The sequence below is a fragment of the Alligator sinensis genome, unplaced genomic scaffold (genome assembly GCF_000455745.1).
Source record: "Alligator sinensis unplaced genomic scaffold, ASM45574v1 scaffold1792_1, whole genome shotgun sequence".
Lineage (NCBI taxonomy): Eukaryota > Metazoa > Chordata > Crocodylia > Alligatoridae > Alligator > Alligator sinensis.
Window position 1 is genome coordinate 150,542 of NW_005843275.1, and position 23,562 is coordinate 174,103.

At 44.2% G+C, this 23,562-nt stretch overlaps 1 protein-coding gene across 4 annotated transcripts in view; it reads right to left on the reverse strand.

Annotated features, from left to right (window-relative positions):
- Positions 1–23,562, reverse strand: part of POLK (DNA polymerase kappa) — a 56,115-nt gene that overhangs the window by 21,937 nt on the left and 10,616 nt on the right. For 2 of the 4 annotated variants that reach the window (XM_025194691.1, XM_025194690.1), the window contains exons 2-5: positions 18,734–18,908; positions 15,517–15,636; positions 3,715–3,867; positions 1,517–1,648 (exon numbers count right to left, since the gene is read on the reverse strand). In XM_025194691.1, the coding sequence (XP_025050476.1) occupies positions 1,517–1,648; positions 3,715–3,867; positions 15,517–15,636; positions 18,734–18,871 (543 nt within the window). In that variant the 5' untranslated portion in view covers positions 18,872–18,908. The remainder of the gene's footprint in view (positions 1–1,516; positions 1,649–3,714; positions 3,868–15,516; positions 15,637–18,733; positions 18,909–23,562) is intronic. The other 2 variants (XM_025194692.1, XM_025194693.1) reach the window with 2 other exon arrangements.

A 23,562-nucleotide genomic window follows, 5' to 3' on the forward strand; every position in this document is an offset into this window, starting at 1 on the left:
GGGGGGGAAGAAGGGTCCCTAGTGCACTCGGCAGCAGACCTGGAAATGGACCAGAAGCACTTCCAGTCCACTTCCAAGTCTGCTGGGGAGTGTGCGAGGGGGGCCCCACCAGCTTGACGACTGGTGTCTCCTGGGTCTGGGGGGGGGCATGCGGGGTCCCCCTGCAGCTGATCGCCAAGCCAGAGGGACACAGGGGGGGCCCCCAGCACACTCCCCAGTAGACCTAGAAGTGGACTGGAAGTACTTCTGGTCCACTTACCGGTTTGCCACTGAGCACACGGCGGGGGCCCCCCTGCGCACCTGTGGGACGCTCCATCTGCCTCAGCCTCACAGTGTTCACAAGCCATGCCTGGTACCTCAAAGTATGTAGAAAAAACATTTAAAGCTGTGTCTATGGCCAAATCACTGATTCTTCAGATTCGGCTGAATCATATCGGGGACAGTGATCCAAATCAACGATTTTTTTTTTTTGGATCAGGGGCCCCAAAACTATATCTTGCAGGGGGCTCCAAAAAATTGTAGGCCGGCCCTGCCCAGGAGGGGGGTGGGGTGCCGAGCGGCCGGACTTGAAGCCAGAGGTAGCGCGGAGTGGCCACACTGCTTCACCTGGCTCTGCGAGGCCCTCCAAAGCACAGGGCCCAGGGCAGTCACCCCAATTTGGCCCCCCTAGGGATGGCCCTAGCTAGATCTGGGGCCAAAATAATCCCTGACAAATCAGTTGAAGTTAATGGATTTAAAATCTACAAAATATACATTTGTCATTCTTGGTATATGATATATATAAATATAGATATAGATATATACATACATCATATAGTATATAATTTTTTCCCTAAATATTACTACTGATGTTAAAGTTGAGCTTTTGTAACTTACCCATATGGAAATTATACTCTAAATCATTTTATTTACATATTAGGAGAGCACAAAATATTTAAATATATACAACTATTCATCATAATGTATTTATTATATGCAGTGTGCCTTCCATCTTAATAAAAGGGAGTGTACTTTTCTAAGGAGAAATACTCACCTTTCCTCCCCTAAATGTCTTCTCTTTGCACCCCAGTCCCTTATTTGGGAGCATATCTAACTGAAGTCACTAATGCTCTTCGCTTCTTCCTCTTATATAATTAGCACTCCGTGTGGTCATTGTATGAGAATTCCCTCTGAGCTTAGAATTAACTCCTAGTTTCCTCATTATTAGATTATTGCCATAGGTTTGAATTTACTGATATAATAACATTTTTGGCATCACTGGTTCACTACATAATTTTGAAAACCTCTATTAGCCTGACTATTTACTTCTTTAGAATTGAAAAGGATAATGAATTTGGCCCCTTATGTCCTCAGTCATAAAATATCCATTTAAACATTATATTTAATTTAAATTCAAAACCTTATTGTGAAAGACTTTAACCTTTAAATGAGCATTTTAATAATATCTGCTGCTGCCTTAAAATTCCAAAACAGCAAAGTGCTGTTGGTTAGAAAGATGTTCTCTCACAAAACTTACCTCTTTGCTCACTTGTCCATATTTTTCAAAATTTAATGGGACTATGGTAAGATGTGGGCACAATTTCTTAGCAATAAATCCCGGCATAGCTGCACGTACTCCAAATCTCCTAGCATGGTAATTTGAAGTGGACTTAGTAGAGAAAAAATAGGTTTAGAGTTCAATTATCAAATTCTATAGAGTATTGCTGAATTTAAATATGCAGAGATTTGAAAGATTAAAGAAAATAAAGCTATGTACACTCCTGCCACAGACAATCTATCAACTCACAATAACTGAAACTGTGACTTCAGTATAGTATGTATATACTATAGCTTGTAATTTATCTACATCATGAGAACTGCATGATTCTGGGGTCTGGAACTTGACAGTTTTTGTCACTGGTTTACTGGATTAAATTAAATTAGTTTCTTAACTGATAAACTCAGAAAGGCACCAACAACTAGCATGTTAAACACAACAACATAGGACTGAATAGGTACAGGCACTGCACCCTAATGACCATAAAAGCTGGTCTTTCCAGGCATAATGGCTTGACATCATGTCATATTTCTGTGGCTGATGATGCCATCCCAGTTCTGTGAAAAAGGACTACTGATCCAACATCTTTAAGATATGCTCTTTAAGCTATGCCAACTCTTTTTTGAATTGTGAGGTTCAGACCCTTGGCACACATTAATTTAACGGCATGATGAGATCTGATCCCTGATTTCAACAATCATGCCTCCTACTATGCCACACGTGCATGACAAGAAGTGCAATTGTAGACTCAGAGATTAGATCCTAAACATGCCATTACTACGTACTCTTCAGGGGGATCCTGGGATCATAATTCTGGGCTCCCCCTACACCAGGAATTTGAAAGAAGAGTGCCTGCAGATCTAGCCGAGCTGATAATCAACTGATTGTCAACCGGATGCTGGGAAGCTAACAGGGCCATGAACCGGCTCTAATGTGCTCTGCGGCCTTGCTGACAAATAGCTGACTGTTGGTTCCAGCTGGGATCAGGACTGAGATTGGGGCTGTCCTGGCTGCGCTGACAATCAGGTGATTGTCAAACCTTGTGCATGGCAGCTCTGGCTGGGCTGATGGATATGGGACATCAGAGGCTCCCAGCAGAAGGGAAAGGGGAACAGGACTTGGGGACTTCAAATCCTGCTCGGGACTTCAAATCCTGCTAAGAGCCTCTGATCCCCTATGCCAGGCATCCCAGCAAGAGCTGCCTGGAAGGGGATTTAAGGTCCCCAGTAGGGAAGCTACTTAAGTGGCACTCTTTAAAACTCCCCATGCACCGAGATCCACAGTGTAGCTGGTGAGCTGGGAGCTCCTAACTCTCTATGCGCCACAACATGAAGTGGTGTCTGCAGCTGGGGAGCAAGGGGCTCTCAGCTCCCTAGCTGCTGTTTCCACAGGCACCCTGGGAATTCAAGAAAGCACGCGTACAACCTGGGTTCCCACATGCAAATGCACTTTTTAAAAGTCCACGGTGCAGTGAGCCCGCAATCAGAGATGCTCCCTGATGTCGACTCACAGTGCCCCCCACATCTGCCTCTAGGGATCAGAGAAAGGTGCCAGGTCCAGGACCTGATGCTGTCCCCAGCCTAATCTACTGATCTGGTAGGGGATGGCTGTGTCCCAGACTCTGGGGTGCTCCATGCCTATACTCAGCTGAGCATGGGGATGTCATGGGTCAGACCTGGCATGCTACATATTCAATTTAAGACATGATACAAATGAGCCACAAAGATGTTACTCATATGCAGAATATCTTTGTGGCTCATTTGCTATATTATCATGCCATAAATTGGTTTTAATATGTGGCCACGTTACTATTTACGGAGTAATTAAAATCTTAATCGTGCCTTAAATGTAATGTACCAGGCAGGGCCCTCCCTCCCATATTAATAACAACATTTTCTAATTGAATATTTGAATCTTTGAACTGACTGACCAGGCTCAAAGTTAATATCAAAGACAAAATTTCCTTTTCTGCAACCTCTTTTTAATTCCTAAGTTTTGCAAACTACTTAGAGGTCTTTGAAAAATAAAACCCAAATTTACATGGAAAAAAAACATATACTTTCCATCTGTGCTTATTCTCTCTGTACACATTTTTAGAAGTCCCATGGCAGTAATATTTTCTTTCACTGAATATTCTCATAATTTGATTTGTGCGTCAGTCTGGTATTAAATCTTACCAACATACTCATTGATCCCACTGCTATAGGTTTTTCTTTCAGCTCTGGATTGTCCCTCATTTCTACTGCTGCATAAAAGGCATCCATATCAATGTGGACAATAGTGCAGCTGAGGTCACGGCTTTGTTCTAGCTCCATCACAAGTTTGTCAACCTGTGCAAGCATATCAGATAAACATACACAATAATGAAAAACATTTTAGCCTGGCACGTGCGCCACAGTCCAAATCAGCATAAAAGACAGGGTATATTTTTCACATACTAAGGATATGGCTATATGAATAAGGTAGCTACACAAGATAGAGAGTGAACTTATAGTTCACTGTTTGCCACCCATGCATAGGCTTCTAAGTACGAAGCAGTCTGACCCTCGATGAAAGCAGGGTAAGCTATATCTTACATTTCTTGCAGTAGTAACATGTATGTGGCCATTACCATGGAACAGCTAGTGTGCTTTAAATTCATACCCTAGCTTACTTCATAGTGATTTGTTCCCATACCCATATGCTCAGAGGAGAAAGCTTGTTTCAGCTTCAACCTGTTCTCTGGGAAAACAATATAGTGAACAGATGGCAAAAAGTAAAAACGAAGAGTCTGTTGTATTTACACATGCATAACCACATGAATACATGTATATTAACATTCTATATCAACACATACACACTTGGTTTTACTAGAGCTACTTTTTAAGGGGAAAAAAGGTTATAAGCATGTACAGTAACTGTAGTTCTTTAAATGTGTTGTACACATGTGCACTGCACTTTAGGTGAGCACATTCAGTGTACCTGAACCAGAAACTTTTGGTCAGCAATATCCTACAGGAGCAGTGCACGCACCACAAAAGCTTCATACTCCTGAGCAAGGGACAAAGACACTTTATCCAGCCATAAAGGGGCAAAACTACTTAATCTAACCAACAGGTCCTTTACAACCAAAACCCTGCTGGTTCTAGGTTTTGCAAGTAACTGGGCCGAAGGGCAAGTTGTAGACTATGTAAGGAGACCGGGGTGGGCAAAACGCGGCCTGCCAGGCCATTCTATCTGGCCCACAGGGCCCCTAAAAATTTAGAAAATTCATATTTATCTGCTCCTGGCTGCCTGTCATGCGGCCCTTGATGGCTTGCCAAAACCCAGTGAGCGGCCCTCCACCCGAAATAATTGCCCGCCCCTGAAGTAGATACAGTCACAGCATCAAGTTTTCTTTCTTTGACTAACTATGCATATATGTTTTTCACTTAGGTACTTTCCCAACAGTAATCTTTAGGTCACGGCTGTCCAACTTATTTGGCCCTCTGTGCCAGATCCAGACCATGGGGCTTCTCACAGGCCAGATACCCACCTCTGGCAGCAGGTAATAGCATGTCAGCATTGCTCCAAAACCTGCTTTTCCCCGCTACTGATGTGAGCTGCCAGCAGTGACCAAAGACACTGAATTCAGTCCAAGGCAAGAGGGTGGGAGAGGGGGCAAGCAGAGGCAGCATTCACTCCCTGGGTTTAAGAGCTGTGCCAATGCAGCAGCTCTGGCAGCCACACCAATAGACTCCACAGGCTGCAATTCTACCCTTTGTGGGCTGCCACTAGGACAGCTGTGCCTCACATGATGAGAACTCATTCTTCACTTAACAGATAAAGAGTGGATTATGCCCAATATTAATTGTTAAAGCCTAGGGACTTGGGTGTAACTATGCTGGTACCACATTAGGGGGAAAGAAACAGAGAGAGAGGGAGAGAGAAAGGAAATTTCAGAAGAAAAAAAACAAAAGATAAACTATCAAACTACAACTAACTAAACCAGTGATTATGGAGACCACTAGGTATTTGCACAATAAAAGGCTGCTCATAAGCAGGAGAAAACAACCAGTTCAAAGCATCCCAGGGAACTCTTGACTCTTAGCCATAGGCAGTTAAAAGGAAATGAAGGCTTATTCAGGTGTCCTTCCTTTTAAACATTTTCCTTTAGGACACTCATAGTACACATACCACTAGAACAGGGTACTCACCTAAACTGAAACACATCTGTGTACACTCACTTGAACTCGGGTTTTGTTCCTTTCTACTCAGTTGAGTTGAGGAGACACCATTTTTGCAGCTGATCACAGTTACAATAGCCTGTAAATGCCTTGACAGATCTGCTACAGGAATCACTATTAGTAATCTGAGATATTATTTCCCCATCCCTCTGGTTCGCTCCAGTTCGTTTGCTTGAAGATTAATTTTCTTTCATGCGTGCAATGCACAGCATATTCTCCTAGATCAGGGCTGTTCAACTGACAGCCCATGGACCTCACGCAGCCTGAGAAGGGACACTGTGCGGCCCCTGGACTCCCACCTGCCCACTACTGTTACAGCTGCAACACGTGTCAGGGTTTTGGGGCTCCCCACTCCCTCCCCTGGCTTCTGTTCCATGCCTCTACCTGAGGGAGCAGGGTAGTGCAAGCATCTGTATGGTGCAGTGTCACAGACAAGCCCATAGGGAGCTAAAGATGAGGCAGGTTGCCATGCTATGCAGGGGAACACTCACTTGTATGTGCATGGGGTGCGGTGGGGTGGGGTGGGAGGGAGCACCCCTCCCCGCCATGCACATGTGGCATGCAGCCTGGGAGGGCCTGTGGCCCTAGCTAGTGTGCAGCCCTCACTAGACACTAGGTGTGCAGCCCCTACTATGTCAACCATGTGGCATGAAAGTGGACAGCCCTGCTCTGGTTCATTGGGTTAGGCTGGTCAGACCGGTTTGGACTCAATTTAAAGCATAAGGGCTAAGGGGAACAGTTCAAATAATAACTTAAATTGTATTTGAAAATACTGAAAGCACCATCATGCAATATATGGAGGAAGAGTCATTCCATTGTAATCTTCTATAAACGTTCATTAACTTGTTATTATAAAGATCCCCTAAAATTGTTAGAAGGTATTTCTCTACATTCATTTTTTTCTGATCATCTCTTAGTCTACAAATGATCAGCAGGTTATTCTCAAACTAAAAGTGCCTTCATATTGTTTGAGTTTATGCTGCCTTGCAATCCCCTAGTCACATTATTTAATCTGTAGTTTTCTTCTATCATCTTTAAACACAACTTCCTCTGTTTTCCCATGAACCATACTACTAACATGCGATGCATGATTCAGATTCACTAGTATCTGCTATCCATATTTAAAGAAAAAAAAAAGAAAAAGAAAGAGAAAGATAAACCTTCTTACACTAGTCACAAATGATAAAAATATTTAAAATGGTCACAAGAACTCCTTAAAAGAAACAGACTAAAATAAAAGCTTTGGGGACTGACTTCCAGGAATCATGCTTGTTCAGTACTATATTCCTTGGTAAAGCTGAAGAAAGTTGGAGTAGTTTCTCAGAGGTGAGCCAGCTGTGCATACTTAAAGAATTGTTTTTCATCTTCTCATAGGAAAAAAATACTTTGATAAGTATGGTTTCTTTTTTCTAAAATACAGGGAGAGGAAAAAAAACTGTAAAAATTTAAGTCTTAAGCAACAGAGTTTTAAAATTCTTATTTTTTCTGATATTTTTAGACAGATGCACTGAAAAAATTCCTTGCAACTTGTCCTAAGATGCATAATAGATGCCAAAAAAATATTTTAACATTATATAAATGTAGATCATAAAGTGGGCATTTAAAAACTTAACCTGGTACTTTTTTATGTTTGCAAAACCATCTAATAGACCAGCAAGAAACTAAGAGTGACCAGTCATACATACCCTGTGACAGGGGACAACAGAGTTAAAATCTCTTAATATAGAAATAAGAATTTACAGTCTTAAACAGAAGCATGGATTTATTGGTGTCTCATTAATTCCAGACTAGTTGAGAAGGGATCATGTGATGACACATTCATAGGCAACATTTGAAAGTAAGAGGTACAGATTTCGTAGAGGAGAATATAATGGAGAATGAGCACAAAGAAGCAGAGAACATGATAAAAAAATGAAGCCCATTGGCAATACAAAACCGGTGTTAAAAACAACATGGGGCTAACCAGATTTTGAAGGGCCCAGGAAATGTTAGGCATTTATTTTCAGTTAGTGCCTCATTCTCCTTAAACATCTATTAAAGTACCAACGATCAATTAGCAGCATAGCGGGGAGTGGGGCAGGGTTATATTGCATATTCACATTCTTAAACAATGGGTTGTTGAGCGAAAGGACAGGATGCACTGAGAATCACTATCTGAAAGGGGAAAATGACCAGCAAGTGCAAGAGCCTGAGCATGCAGAAGACTCAGTTTGCACTGAGGAAAAACAGGCAGAAATTACTTTAATCCTCTCTTTTACATTATCAGTTCCATTTTAAGTCTCTCACAACCCCTTATGCTACCATAGAATAACAGAACTGGAAGGGACCTGTAAGATCATCAAGTCCAGTCCCCTGCCATGGGCAGGAAGTTATTGGGCTCAGACAAGCTCAACAAGGTGCCTGTCCAGCCTCATCCTGAACACCTCCAAGGAGGGTGACTGCACCACCTCTGCTGGGAGTGTGTTCCAGACTCTGGTGACCCTTACAGAGAAAAAGTTTTTTCTTATGTCTAGCCTAAATTTACCCTCTATTAGCTTATGCCCATTGGTCCTTATCCTCCCTTGAGGTGCCTAGAGAGTTGCTCCCCTAGATCTTGGTGCTCACCCCTGACGTACTTGTAGACAGCTCTCAAGTCACCTCTCAGCCTACTCTTCCTCAGAATAAACAGGCCCAGTTCCTGGACTCTCTCCCCATACGGCCTATCCTCCATGCCTTAACTGTATGGCCCTTCTTTGTACCCTCTCAAGCTTATCTATAACCTTCTTGAAGTGCAGTGCCCAGAACTCCAGCTGAGGCCTCACCAATGCCGAATAGAGAGGGAGGAACACCTCCTTGGATCTACTGGCAAAACATTGGTTGATGCACAGCAGAGTTCTACTTGCCCTTCTGACAACCTCATCGCACTGTTGGCTCATGTTCATCTTCAGGTCAATTGTGGCCCCCAGGTTTCATTCAAATGCTGTGCCAGCCAGTGGACCACTGCCCATCATGTAGTTATGAAGAAAGTTCTTCCTACCCAGATGAAGGACCTTGCACTTCTGCCTAAATCTCATCTGACTCCATTCCGCTCATGATTCTAGTCTGTCAAGGTTGTCCTGGATCTTTACCCTATCCTCTGATGTGCCCGTATTTCCCCACAGCTTGGTATCATCTGCGACCTTAATATTGAACTTTCCACCCCTTCATCCACGTTATTAATAAATATATTAAAGAGCACGGGTCCAAGCACCAATCCCTGGAGGACACCACTGGAGACAGCCCTCCAGGATGAGGCCATCCCATTGATTACAACTCTCTGGGAGCGACCTGAATCAGAATTAATTAGTGAAGCTTAACCTTAATGCCTACAGTCAAGGTTGCTCAACAATTCTCAGTTTAAGACCCTGTTGCTGGTTGCTTATCATTTTGACAATCCGGACTTGAAGTTCAGTGCTGCAAACTTTCCTCAGGTTGAACATTTTTCTGAAAGCTCCAGTTAGAACTGTTTAGCCTTGGGGTGGCCAACCTGTGGCACATGTGGCAGCCTCTGGGGTGGCAGAGCGCAGATTGGGCAGGGGACAGGTAGCAGAGGGGCAAACAGGACAGGAAGCAGAAACCAGAGCAACAAATCAGGCAGGAGAAGGGGACTGGAGTGGTACTTGGGGAAGCTGCAGGGATAATTTATGGCACACCTGCTAAAAAGCTTGCCCCCCATTGGTTTAGCCATTTCAAAGAAGAACCTTAAAAAAATAAGCTCCCCAACTTTATGTTAAAAAACTGTCTTACAACCATTTTCCTAAGAAGCACTTATGCACTAATGCTTGTTCCAAAGTTTGGCAGGAAGGTCACTTTTCACTGGCCCTAAAAACATTTTCTGCTCAGTTCTGGCCAGGTTACAAGCTTTTGAAAAACTGCCATTTACACATACCAGTAAAGGCTAGTTTGAGTTTAACAGCTAAATTCTCCAAAGATTCTAGCTACAGTGTGCTCTAGTTAAGGGATGCAGGAGCTGAGTTTTGTGATTGCTGCTCCTGGCTGCTCTTAATCCAGAGGCTGGAAGGGGGAACAGGAAGAGTGTCACTCCCATGTTTTCAATAACTCCCTTGCTGGCAATCAGGCAGGATAGCAGAGGGAGGAAACGGCCTGACTGGAGTGCAAAGAAAACAACAGCCCAGGAAAAGGTAGATAGAAGACTTTGACAAGGAACCTAGGGTGTGAGGAAGTGGGGGTAGGAAGACTTATCTGTACTGGGAACTCCCAGTGGAAGACAAATTGTTTGGGCAATGAGACTGGGACTGAGATGAGGAGCTTGGGGGCAGAGGGAGTAGAAGCAAGGATTGCTTAGTTGGGAGATTACAACAAGGAGCCAAGAGTCAACTAACAGATGTTTCTAAATCACAGGACTTGGTTCTCATGGGGAACTTTTAATTATCAGGACATCTGCTAGGAGGAAAACACAGCAGTGCACAAGCAGTCCACCAAATTCTTGGAGTGTGTTGGGGATAACTTTTTGATGCAGATGACACAGAGAGCAACTGGAGAGGTGGAGGGGGAGCTCTTCTCAACTTGCTGCTCACAAACAGGGAGGAATTGGTTAAGAATGTAAAGATGAAAGGTAACTTGAGTGATAGTGATCATGAAATGATTGAGTTCAATATCCTAAAGGGGGGTGAAGGAAGGAAAGCAGCAAAATAAAGACACTGGACTTCAGAAAAGCAGACTAATAAACTGAGGGAACTAGTGAGCAGGATCCCATGGAAGGCAAGTCTAAGGGGAAATCTCTTTATTAGCAACTTGGATGAAAGGGTGAAAGCCACCCTGTTCAAATTCGCTCACAACACCAAGATCTCAGGCGAGGTCGGCACATTAGAAGGGAGGGACAGGATACAGCTGGACCTGGACAGGTTACAGAGGTGGGCGAATGAGGAAATGGATGGGATTCAATGCTGACAAGTGCAGGATACTGCACTTGGGCAGTAAGAACCAGCAGCATACCTATAGGCTGGGGAACTCTCTTCTCGAAAGCACGTGAAAACAGTAAATTGCAACGACAAATAGCCACACAGAGGTTACGTACATACTGGGAAATGATGGTGTGTTGAGAACTATGTCGGGTAACACATTAGCTAACACATTTTTAATCATGATTTTGTGGCTACAGTGTACATAGAGGCTGGGGAACTCCCTTCTCAAAAGCACAGTGGCAGAAAGAGATCCTGGAGTCGTTATCAATTCCAAACTGAACATGGGCCGCCAATGTAAGGATGCAGTCAGGAAGGCCAACCACACCTTGTCATGCATCCACAGATGCATCACAAGCAGTGCCAAGGAGGTGATTCTCCCTCTCTATGCAACACTGGTCAGGCCACAATTGGAATGCTGCATCCAGTTCTGGGCGCTGCACTTTAGGAGAGATGTGGCCAGCACTGAGATGGTCCAGAGGAGGGCCACTCGCATGATCCGGGGACAGCAGGGCAGACCCTATGAGGAGAGGCTACGGGACCTGAACCTGTTCAGCCTTCACAAGAGAAGGCTGAGAGGGGACCTGGTGGCTGTTTACAAACTTACTGAGGGGGACCAGCGGGGAATGGGAGAGCCCCTGTTCACCTGTGCACCTCCTGGAGTAACAAGGAATAACAGCCATAAGTTGTTTGAGAGTAGGTTCAGGCTGGACGTTAGAAGACACTATTTCACAGTCAGGGAAGCTAGGATCTGGAACCAACTTCCAAGGGAAGTGATGCTGGCTCCTACCTTGGGGGTTTTTAAGAGGAGGCTTGACAATTACCTACCTGGGGTCATATAAGCCCAGTATTCTCTCCTGCCCAGGGCAGGGGGTCAGACTTGATGATCTACTAAGGTCCCTTCTGACCCTTCATCTATGAATCTACGAAACCCATGAGAATTGGCTGTACTTGAAGGAGGACCTTTTAAGGCAAAGGAAAAAGCTATCCCAATAAGATAGAAGACTAGGAAGTGCAATAAGAAACTAGCCTGATTAAACAGCAACAGTCAAAACTCAAAAAGGAATCCTGCAGGAAGTAGAAACTTCATGATATTACTTGGGATGAGTATATAACACAGGCATGGAGGGAGAATATTAGGAAGGCCAAGGCAAGATTTGAGATGCAACTGGCAGGGGACATAAAAGGCAATAAAAAGGGTTTCTACAAACAGAGAGATGTAGTTAGCCATGTTAGTCTGAACTCAAACAGAAGGCAGGGTTGTGCACCTCACAGACTAATTAGAGCTAGCTATAGCACAAGCTTTCATGAGTTGAGTTCACTTCATCAGATGTTGTGAAAGGACAGCATAGAGCAGGAAAGAGTGATTTGAATACAAAGGTAGAAAAGACAGGGGAAAGGGGTAATGTTGGGAGAAGCAACAAAGAACCCACAAACTGGATTGTGTTAATTATGGTTTAAACTATTTGTCCTACCTGTTCCTGAAAATTTCCAGGGATGGAGCAGGGGCTAATTTTTTTTATCCCCTTACCTGGATTAGTTTTTGTGACCCCTTTATTCCTATGAAGGGGCAGCCCTGTGCTGCCCGTGGGGGAGGGAGAGCTGGGCTCCAGGCTACACTCCGCTACAGCAGCTACTGCCTCCTACAGGCAGTAGCTGGGGCTCTGCCGCTGCTGTGGAGGTGAAAGGGCTATGGACCTGGGTCCCTGGCCCCATAGCTCTGGCAGCTAGGGGCCCCCTCTGGCTCCCAGCTGGAAGGATAGGGGGCTGTGGGTGGGGAGTGAGGGGCACCAACAGGGCCAAGGGGCTGTGGGTGGGGAGTGATGGATTTTGGCATTTTAAATCAGAGAAGCTGTGATCTTTAAACAGAGAAAACCAGGATCCCCAGTGATCAGGACCAGCCAGCACAGTCTCCAAAAGAAACTCATAGCTGACCAAATGATTTCCTTCTATGATAAGGTGACAGGCTCTGTGGTGGGGAGAGGGCAATGGATGTGAAATGCCTTCATTTTAGCAAGGCTTTTGACATGGTCTCCCACAACATTCTCATTAACAACCTAAAGAAATACAGACTAGACTAGGGGTGGACAATTATTTCATCTGGAGGGTCACTTAACAACTTTTGGTGAGCTGTCAAGGGCTGCATAGTTCCGCCCCTTGGCAGGTGTCCCTGCCATTTTGGGACCAAAGTCCCACCCCTGGAAGTATTCCTTTTGGGAAAGGGGTTTTGCCATCTTGGAACCAGAAAAAAAAACAAATCAGATACCAAAAATTAAACATCTACTATAACATATTTTAATTTTATGTCAAAAACAAATTTGTATTTTACTTTTTTTTTTTTTTACTTTCCCCTTATTTGCATGTGTTTGTATCATGTATATAGAGGCGATTGCATAATAGCTCAAAATAAAGTCTTACTCATCTATATTGTGTGGGTGGAGTGTGTGTGCAGTGTGTTTGGGGGGTGGGCATGGGGTATGTGTGTGTGGGATTTTGCGGGGTGGATTTGTGAAGGGGTGTGGGGTTTATGGGGGGTTATGGGTGTGTGTGGGTGGGTGTGGGGTTTGTGGGGCTGTGGGTATGGAAGTGTGTGTGGGGTATGTGGGTGGGTATGGGACCTCTCATCACATGCCCCACCCCCATGGCACACAGCCCCCACCAGCAACAGCAGCAACAGGCAGTGGGCCCTCAGGGCGCTCACTGCCCATAGCACACAAAGCCCCCTGGCAGTAGGCAGCTCTGGCTGAGTCCCAGGACCTATACATGGCAGATAGAGCTAGCCCAGTTGGGCCTGCAGGTGCACATCTTCAAACCAAACCAGGCTGGTTCCATCAGGGCGGGCTGGGCTAGCTCCGTGCCTCCATGTTGGGCTTCCAGCAGTCCAGTGGGGAGTTGCACGTCAAGGCATGGAACCATCCTGGCCTGGCCCAGCTGGAGCCCAACATGCCAGCACTCTGTGCCAGCATGTGGGGCTCTCAGCACTGCAGCTGGGACCACGTGCTGCCAAGCCAGACCAGGCCTGCTCCATGATTCCACATGGGGCTCCTGGCACTGCAGGCAGGAGCTCCTCTACTCACTCACCAGCTGTCCAGTCGCATGCCATCACACTCTTTGTCTCCATGTGGGGCTCTCAGCTGGATGCCAGGAGCCCCACAGAGGTGGAGTCACAAAGTCTGCCCAGTCTGATAGCAACCTCTGAAAGCCCGCACCTCCCACCAGCTTTCAAAGGGGCAGCCAGGGACCACTAATAAATGTTTTTTATTAAGGGAAGCAAGACTTATGAGGACAAGCTAAAAGAACTAGGGTTATTTATTCTGGAGAAGAGAAGACTCAGGGAGGATTTGATAACAGCCTTGAAATACCTAAAGGGTGATTACACAGAGGATGGAGATGGGCTTTTCTCTGTGGTCACAGGAGACAGTGTTAGGAGAAATGGCCTCAAGCTTCAGCAGAGGGAATTTAGGTTGGTGGTTAGGAGGAACTTTCTGAGGGTGGTCACATGTTGGAACAAGCTACCTAGAGAAGTTGTGGAATCTCCATCCCTGGAAATTTTCCAGAACAGGTAGGACAAATAGTTGGTATGGTTTAGTCAGGGACAATTCTGCCTTGAACAGGGGGCTGGACTAGATAACCGTATGAGGTCACTTCCAGCCCTACTTTCCAAAGTTGTTCCTAAATTATGAGGAAATAGGAGAGAATGAGATTAAAGACTGTGGGATGAAGAAAGATAGGATTTGGACAGGATGGGGGCATACAGCCCATGTGGCAAGTGGCTGAGGGGCCTGTGGCCCATAACCACTCAGAAGTTGGACAGCCCTGCTGTAATGGAAAGGAAAAATAATAATGCATTTATACAAAGAAACATATTTAAATTGCACAGGAAAACAATTCGTCCTTTCCTAACTTTTTAATGCCTTACTTTAACCACCTTAACAATTTTACTTTAACTCTGATTCTGTATGCAACACCATCAAGGTTCTTATAACATCATCAATCACTACAGTATCATAAGCAGGCAATGTTCTTTGCGTAGATGTGATATCTTTTATTAGATCAACTGAGTAGTTGGAAAAAAGTTCTTAGCAACCAAGAACCCATCACTATACAGTATCTGAATACTTATGCAGAGGTGTTTCTCATGGACAAGAAAAGCATCCTCACACAACCACACCAAAACTGGGTGTGCATGCATACAGCTCAGTAAAAGGAAACCATCTTCCTACTGTAGAACATGCGTCTATGTCCAGTTTATTCGCAAGTTTCAGTCAGATTATCTGTAAAACTTTTAAAGACTTGGATGACACTATTATCTTAGTTAACACTCAATAATAGATATACCACCTGCAGAAATAAAATAATGTTTTCCCCATCTTGATAAACCATCTAATAGCCTTCATGCATGAACCAGGAAGTTGTTTTAAAAAGGAGAAGCAAGTTGTTTAAATGAAAAGACTGCTATGATACTTAAGAAAGTAAATGAACAGATTGCATAAAACTTCACCATAAGCAATGGATTTAATATTATTGATTGATTAGTTGTTTTCAGGATTGGGAAAGAAGAGTCGATTTAATTCCCTTTTGTTCATATAAGAAACACTTCACATGAAATTATTTTTATATGTATTTTAATATTCTTTTTTGTAACTAAACATATATTTATATAATCAAAGCAATCTCTGGGTTTTTTCCTGAAAAGCTCTTCTCAACTTATAAATGGAACTAGGCAGATAACACCTTTGGGACCATTTTAAAAAAGTAGGACAGACATCACTAAATCACACCCCCAAACCAATTATTTTTCCTCCATTCTAAAAACTGTAAAGTTGATTGGTACCTGGAGCTGTGCTTTCAAGAGCTGCTGGCTGGTAATTTTATCTTTCAGCTGCATCATTTTTTCAATGCGTTGGTTAACTTGTTGATCTTTTTTAAGCTCATTTTCATAAAATCTGGAACCCTACCCAAAAGAAAAGAGATAGATTTTTAAATTAATTTCTCTCTAGAATTAGTAAACTATAAAAGAAGACATTATTTATCTGCACAGATCTCATTTATATTAGAAATACAGCTGTAATGAAAGTAATTTTATCTGAGAAGCAAATTCAGCCTCATCATATTTTAAATTCTAGATATTTTAAGGATTACTTAAGAATATCACATCAGTACGTGTTTTGGATTTTCAAATAATCAGGTACACTTAAAAAAAATAACTATGATGGTCTGTAATTCACATATTCAACATACATAAAGTTAATAGTCTTCTGTCCCTCCTCAAAGTTTACTGTATTTTTCAGGAAATTTGTTAGACTCAGAAGTGGAAGGAACTCATCCCGGAGTGTTAGACTAAAATTCAGAAATAAACACACAAACACAAAGCAGAAATAACCCCCCAAAACTGTACCCTCTGCACTGTTTTCTTTTGTGTATTAGAGGACACTGGGCACATCTATATGTGCACCGGACTGCACAGTTGCTACTGTGCATTCATTTAGTACTTGCTTAAGTACTGCGTTATTGTGCAGACCAGGTCATTTCCAATGCTACTGCACTAGCGTTGGCCTCATGGATTGTGCCTGCTGGCACTACGACAATGTAGCATCTCGTGTAGTTGCACCCACTGAGTAAAACATTTTTACTTTACATGACCAGCACTTCCTCACAGGTCCACATAGGTTCATCGAGGGAAAAAACGATACTATTATATAAATCGGCATTATATATGGTATACAGCTTTATCTAGAGCCATACATGCGCTACTGATCACAAAAAAATATTGCAGATTTAGAAACTGCTCAGAAGACCAGTTATGAGAATGGTTAGGGGCATAGAAAAATCTCTCAAATGAAAAGAAAATGAAAAGACCAAGATTCCTTATCTTAGAAAGGAAATGAGTAAAACGGGGTTATAATAAAGGTATTTATAGTAGCCAATAATGATACAGAGAAAAATAGTTACAGAGTGCAGATGTTATTAGTCTCCTAGCACAAGAATATGGGGACATATAAACTGAAAGATATAACATGCAATACTGATGAAACAAAACACTTCTTTACACAATATATGGAACCGATTGTTCAGGGAGATTGCTGAAGTCAAGAATTTAGCCAAGGATTACACTGATTTCTAACTAGTAGAGATTGAGGGAAACTGCATCCAAATACAAGGGATATCACCTCTCCTTTCTATAAGCAAACGCTATTGTGGCGATGAAGAAAGAAGAGTCCCATGCTCTCTCTTCTGTGTTAGTTGTATATTTTTTCACTGTTTAAGTCTGGATTCTCTTTTATTGCTCTTACAGTACCTCACAATGTAACACAAAGCAGTGAATGATTTTGGAAAGGTTTTTGGACAAAATGAAAGGGAAAAGAATCTTGGGAGAACGTTTCAGACTTCCATACAAGCTGGTTATGGGGGCACAACTCCATACCACCATCACTGCGCCTCATCTTGGCAGCCATGGCAGCACAGCACTCCAGGTAGTGGTGGCAGCAGCAGCACCAAGCCTCCCCACCCCACTCTATCCTCCTGCTCAGTCCTGCCCACTGGGCCCTCCTGCACTGGGTCCCATCTGCTGGGCCGTAGAGGCAGCTCCCGCCAAGTGCTGACTGGGCCAGACTGCAGCCCCCTGCAGACCCACTGTGGGCACAAAAATCTAGGGGGGCATGTGGCCCCCAATTTCCCACCAACGCATCGCCTATGCGGTCATCTATGCCCCCCGTCCTACACACACCCTCCCCCACACACTGGATGGGCTGGGGCCTGGGGGCAGGAGGCAGTGGGTTAGGAATGAGGGGCACCAGAGGGGATTGGAGGAGTGGCGGGGCTGTGGGTCAGGAATAAGGGGCACTGGCAGGGCCGGGTGGCTGTAGCTTGAGAGTGAGGGGCACCAGCAGGGATGTGGGTTGGGAGTGAGGGGCAATGGCATAAGCAGGGGCAGGGTACTGGTATATCAGGGCTCCTTAGTGCCACAAAGCAGAAGGGGGTAAGGAAGGACAGAACAAAGAGGGAAGAGCTCTGATTTTCCATGGTAAGAAAAACAAAATCAAACACCAAAATATAAAAGTATTTAGAATTTATTTTATAATGACTGAGACACTGGTAGGCTTCCAAATTGCTTTGAAATTGTAAATATATCACTAACATTGTGTTCAACTGAGAAAGAGAGACACAGACACACACACACACGTGGTGTTTCATTTTAATAATGGAAAAATGTGGATTTTGGGGGGGTTTACTCAGAGAATTTTGGATTTTTTAACGGAGAAAACCAGGATCCCTGGTAATTATACAGAAATTATTTCCACAAATGGCCAATAGCACATCTCTTAAAAGGAGTCATGTCTTCAAGAAACAATAAACAGATGGATCAGATGAAATGCATGACAAACAAAAATATTGGTTTCAAGCAAATATTTTTTGTACAGTGAAAGGAATAGCAATACATAAAACAATATCTAAAGCAACAGTTTTTTAAGGTTTTCAATAAAGTATTTTTTCCATAAAGTAACAACCAATGTAAGGCTACCTTGACCACTATTGTTAAAAAGGAATGTGACGGTTAGATAATTAAGAGTTATTCCTGAAGAGTCATCCCCAGACTAGTCCATGAAAAGAAGAGTCTCTGAAAACAAAAACAAGGATTTATCGCCCCGTGCAACTGCTCCCTGCCCAGCTCCACAGCATCTCCTGCCAACCCAGGGCTCCAACCATGCTTCATATCCATCCCTCCAAGGTCTGAGGGGCATTATGCCATATCCCCCTTTAGTAAATCCCACATCTGCCTGTGAATATACCAGAGGCTATTTCACTTTGAGGGTCCTATAAGTACAGAGGAGTCTAAAAACAGTTACAGAATCCAATTTTTCTAGCAGATTCCACATCAGTTTGGGGGAAGGTAATGTATTGTGTACCCAATATGCATATCCTTGGAGAAAGCTGCAAGATGGCTCCCTTTATACAGGCAAAATACAATACTTTATACAAGCAGAAACAACAAGTAAAATACAAAGAAACTTATCTATAGCTAACACTAATGAAAGGTTATATAAACAAACCTTGGTGGCCTCCATTATGATTTTGTTGATTTTTTCTTTATCCAGTCCCTGCATTCCAGCTTTATTATCATTGAGGCCTACTCGAAGCAGAAACCCATTATCAGAAGAGACATCACCACTTTCCTTTGTGCTGTCCATAGTGCAATTCAGAGAGCACTTTCTCCAATTTCAACACCTGAAAAAGAACAAGTTCCAGACGTTTTTCAAAATTCCAGCTGATGATTAATATCATTCCACAAATTACTTCCCATTTCATTATATGCATCACATTTGCATTCCTAATATAAATGTTTTCTTCAAAGTAGCTCAGCTCCACATACTCACAGATTATTGCTAGCATTTGGTTGCCTAGTTTTCTTACAAGAATCTAAAAGATAGCACCCATACAAAAAGTATAGATGCCCTGACAACTGCAGGTAAAGTCCCTTGTGCAAGCATAACGCATTGGGTTTACAGCTGTGCAGTGGCTTTTATTGTAACTAGTTATTACAGACTCACTGAAAATAAGAAATGAAATTGGCACTGCCAACCAGCAGGTTACATTTCATAGATTTCATAGACATTTGAGCTGGAAGGGACCCCGGAGAATCATCGAGTCCAGCCCCCTGCCACAGGGGCAGGAAGTCAGCAGGGATCATAGGATCCCAGCAAAATAAGCATCCAAATGTGTCTTAAGGCGTTCAAAGTGGGTGCTTGAACCACTTCCGGCGACAGTGTATTCCAAACCTTGGGGGCTTGGACAGTAAAGAAGTTACTTTCTTTAGTAACTTAGTTCTTCGTTATGTCCAGCCTAAATCAGTCGCAGCGGAGTTTGCGACCGTTTGATCTCGTCATCCCTTGGGGCGCTCTGGTGAATAGGCATTCCCCCAGATCCTAATGAGAACCCCTGATAAATTTATAGGTGGCCACCAGATCACCCCTGAGCCTGCGCTTTTCTAGGCTGAAGTGTCCCATGGCTCTCAGCCTCTCATCATAAGGTCTGTTTTCCTGACCTCTGATCATTAAAGAATTCCAACAAATAACAGATTCATACATTTCATGTTGACCATCTAGCCCAGGGGTATCAAAGATCTGGCCCGTGAACAGGGCATGTTGTGCCCTCACTCAGTCTGGTGAGGGTACAACATGCAGTCCACACCCCAGACTAGTCCTGTACTCTGCATGTATTACATGCTCTGGATCAGTCCCACATGCTGCTGGGTCCAAGGACAGGGCTGGGACCAGCGCATGTCTGATAAGCAGCACACATGGCTGGTCCAGAGCACGCGCTGAATGTGGTGTCCCCACCAGACTAGCCCTGGGGCTGGATCCAGCATGAGGGGCCAGTCTGTGGACCTGATCCAGCCCTCAGACTGGCCTAATGCCTCTCCTTCGTCCAGCCTACACAGCCAGATGACTTGGACACCCCTGATCTAGCTGAATTTTCTGCACAGTGCAAACCATAAAACTTCACCTAGTAATATCTTCTAGGGCTGTGCGAAATTTCACTGTCCGTTTCGTTCCGACACAAAACAAAGGCTGTTGAAATAGCCTCAAAACAAAATGAGGCTAGTCAAAATGCTCTGACCGTCAAAACATTTCGATCATAGGCTGGGGATGGGAAGTCAGTCCAGCTGGGTTAACTTCCCATCCCCAGTGCAAGATCTGGCAGGGGACGGGGGCCCAGCTGGGTTGACTCACCATCTACCATCCCCCATGCTAGATCGCGCCAGGGCAGGAGGCAGCTCAGCTGGGCTGCCTTGCCACCCCCAACACAATCTAGTGTGGTGGATGGAAAGTCAGCTCAGCTGTGCTGACTCCCAGATCCCGGCCTGATCTAGTGCTGGGGATGGGAAGTCAGCCCAGCTTGGCTGACTCCCCATCCCCAGCAAAACTTTGAAATAGCGTCGAAACAGCCTTTCCGTTTCAATGGAACAGAATGGAACAACTGTTTTGTATCGAAATGAAATTAGAAAAGGAACACTGTTCCGTTGAACCATCGAAACCCAAGGCGAAACGGAACAGTGCCATTTGGCACAGCCCTAATATCTTCTGCAAGCCAATAAAATCTGCTGGAGCGCTAACATTTCTTTTTTAAAAAGATATGCAGACTGGACTTGCACACCTCAAGTGATGGAGGCTCTACCATGTTACTAAGTAAGTTTTTGTATTGATTATCATTAAAAAATTGCACCTTGTTTCTTACCCAAATTTGTCTAGCTTCAGTACCCAATCACTAAACCTTTTTACTTGATTAAAGAGCCATCTCATATCAGTTATTTCCTAGCCTTAAAAGCACTTGTAGCCTATGATCAAATTACCTCTTTGGGTTCTCTTGGTGAAAGTAAACAGGTTAAGCCTCTTTTTCTCTCTCTCACTATATGGCATGTTTCCCAGATCTCAAGTTATTATTCAACAGAATGAGAATGAAATGCTGCCCAGGCTACTGTTGAGTGACCTTGCACTCTCCTTTTTGAAGGATTAGCACAAACAAGGAAAGCCCTCTGAACAATGACACAGAGTAAATAAGAGAATATGTATTTATTATTAAAAGAGGGTACACTTGCAGCTCATCCCCACCCACAGCTGCTGACTCAAAAACTTTCAAACTTCTCCCCTATGCAGGAAGCACACACACTCTCCAAATTTCCTTCTGCAGCTACTTCCTGAGTTACGGGTCCTTCCTATTTGGGACAAGCCCCACCCTTCAGGGGCAATCTATGAATGTGCAACAGTTGCAGACCCATCCGGTATAAGTCACTTCATTACATGACAGTGGAAATCATATAAATTTAGGTGTTGGAACTTCCCTAATAAAACACACATTTGTACAGTAGCTTCAACAAAGGAGCTTCTAAATTACTCAGAAAATGAATATGTCATGGCCTAAGCCAGAGATGTTTGTTTCCCCTATTTTTCAGAAGAATGCCAGTGTTCCATTTTGCTGAACTAATTTTCCCCCTGTAAAGCAGATGACTACTTGCGATCTTATATTAGAGAAAGCTTTTTTGTCTAAATTTAAAGTCCAGTCTGACAAAAAGTACTCTAAGTTCTATCCAGTTCACTATTTATGCCATTTTTTTCAAGAGAGCCGAATCCAGCTAAGTGATATTTTGTATGCTTTTTGGCTTTGGCCTGTTGGACTTCTAACAAAGAAGAGATCAGAAGAATAACATCTTGGCTACTCTAAGGCTAGATGGCAACGGAGGATGGCATACAGATCCAAGTCAACCATTATTCTGAAGCATGCTTTCCACCTCTGATGGTGTGACTTACCAGTGTATTTGAGAACTAGACACCCAGCAAACCCTAACAGAGCAGCTGGGCCTCACAATTCAGACCAACAGGGATCCTTCCCATGCTTGAGTGACCACTCCAAATGCCATGCAAAATTTACTAGAACTTCCCTTTTCAGTCATCCTAACAGCAGCTGCAACAGGGAATGTTGCAATCTAGAAACCCTAGTGATAATAGACATAGGCAGAAATATAATACCTTTCAGGCTAGGGACAGGCATTCAGTTCCAGGACTCCATGTTTCCAGGAAATTTGCACTACTGGAAAATGCGGTAAGAAGCAGGGGCATACAGGTGTTTCAGTGCCCTGCCAAGAGAGCTACACGCTCACCTCAAAAATGAGCTCTCTAGCTAGGGGGCAACAGGGAGATGCTCCTTTTCTACCCTGCCCAGACCCCTGTGGCAGACTGTGTTTCCAGCCAGTATCACATGGGCATCAGGTGGAGGTAACAGCAGGGGAGAGACAGCCCTCCCTGCCCCTGCTCCCCTGTGCCAGCAAACTGGAGCTCTGCTTGCAGGTCTGGCACAGACTGTCCTAGGGCAGCAATTGGAGGCTTTGCTTCCCTTTAAACAGCACTGGGGATCCCACTGCTATTTAAACAGTGCCAGGAAATTAGGCTACCCTTTAAACAACATGAGGGAACTCTGCTATTCAAAGGATAGACATGGGTTCCTGCAGAGCTGGGCAGGGCCACAACACAGGTGTTTTGGAGGAGTGTTGCCAGTGTTTTGGATGTAGGGGCAACACTCCTCCCATGGCTGTCAGAGCAAAGGTTGGAGCCTGTGTCTTAGCAGCTGTGGGGGCACTGCAGAGGGCCAGGGGCACCTTCCAGCCAGAACACCAGGCAGAGGGCAGCCGCACATGCCAGGTGAGCTGGAGCTCTGCTGGCCCTGAAGCTGGGACACAGCACCTGCACCCAGTGATCAGCGGGACAGAACAAGGCAGGGACATCCCCTGGGTCTCAGATCCCCCTTGCCCAATGCTGTTGATCAGCTGATCTGCAGGACCAGGCAGGAGGCAGTCCCCAGAATTACCCTGTCTGGTTCCTGGATTGGGGCTGGAAAATGGGCAGCAGCACTGGGCACCCTGACAGCTGGCTGCTGGGTCAGTTACCAGGCAGCCAGCCATTCTCCCAGTCCCCCAGGACAGCTGGAGACTGTAGGATACAGGTGGTGCTAAAAGGGTCTCCAGGGAGCCCCAGTAATTGTTTTTAAGGTATTATATATACATAGCTGTAGAAAACTTCCCAGAGCAGTATAGTCGCTCTTTGAAAGAGCTAGCAGTTTGTGACAGAAGCAGTTTCTTTCTGTATAAACTGCTGAAATGCTTGTACGCTTGCTCTCTGTGGCCAGAAAACAGGGTTTTTTCTGGCACAAAGGTAATGCCTATAGCTTGAGTCAGTGTAGATGCCCATCATGCCTCTCAGTATCCTGCCCATATTCTGGGTCTTTTGTCCTCCTTTGTTTCCTTCACACTGCCTGTAATTGAATACCTACCTCACTGTTACCTTCCTTCTACCAGTCTACCACTCAGTTGGTCTAATAAATGATATCA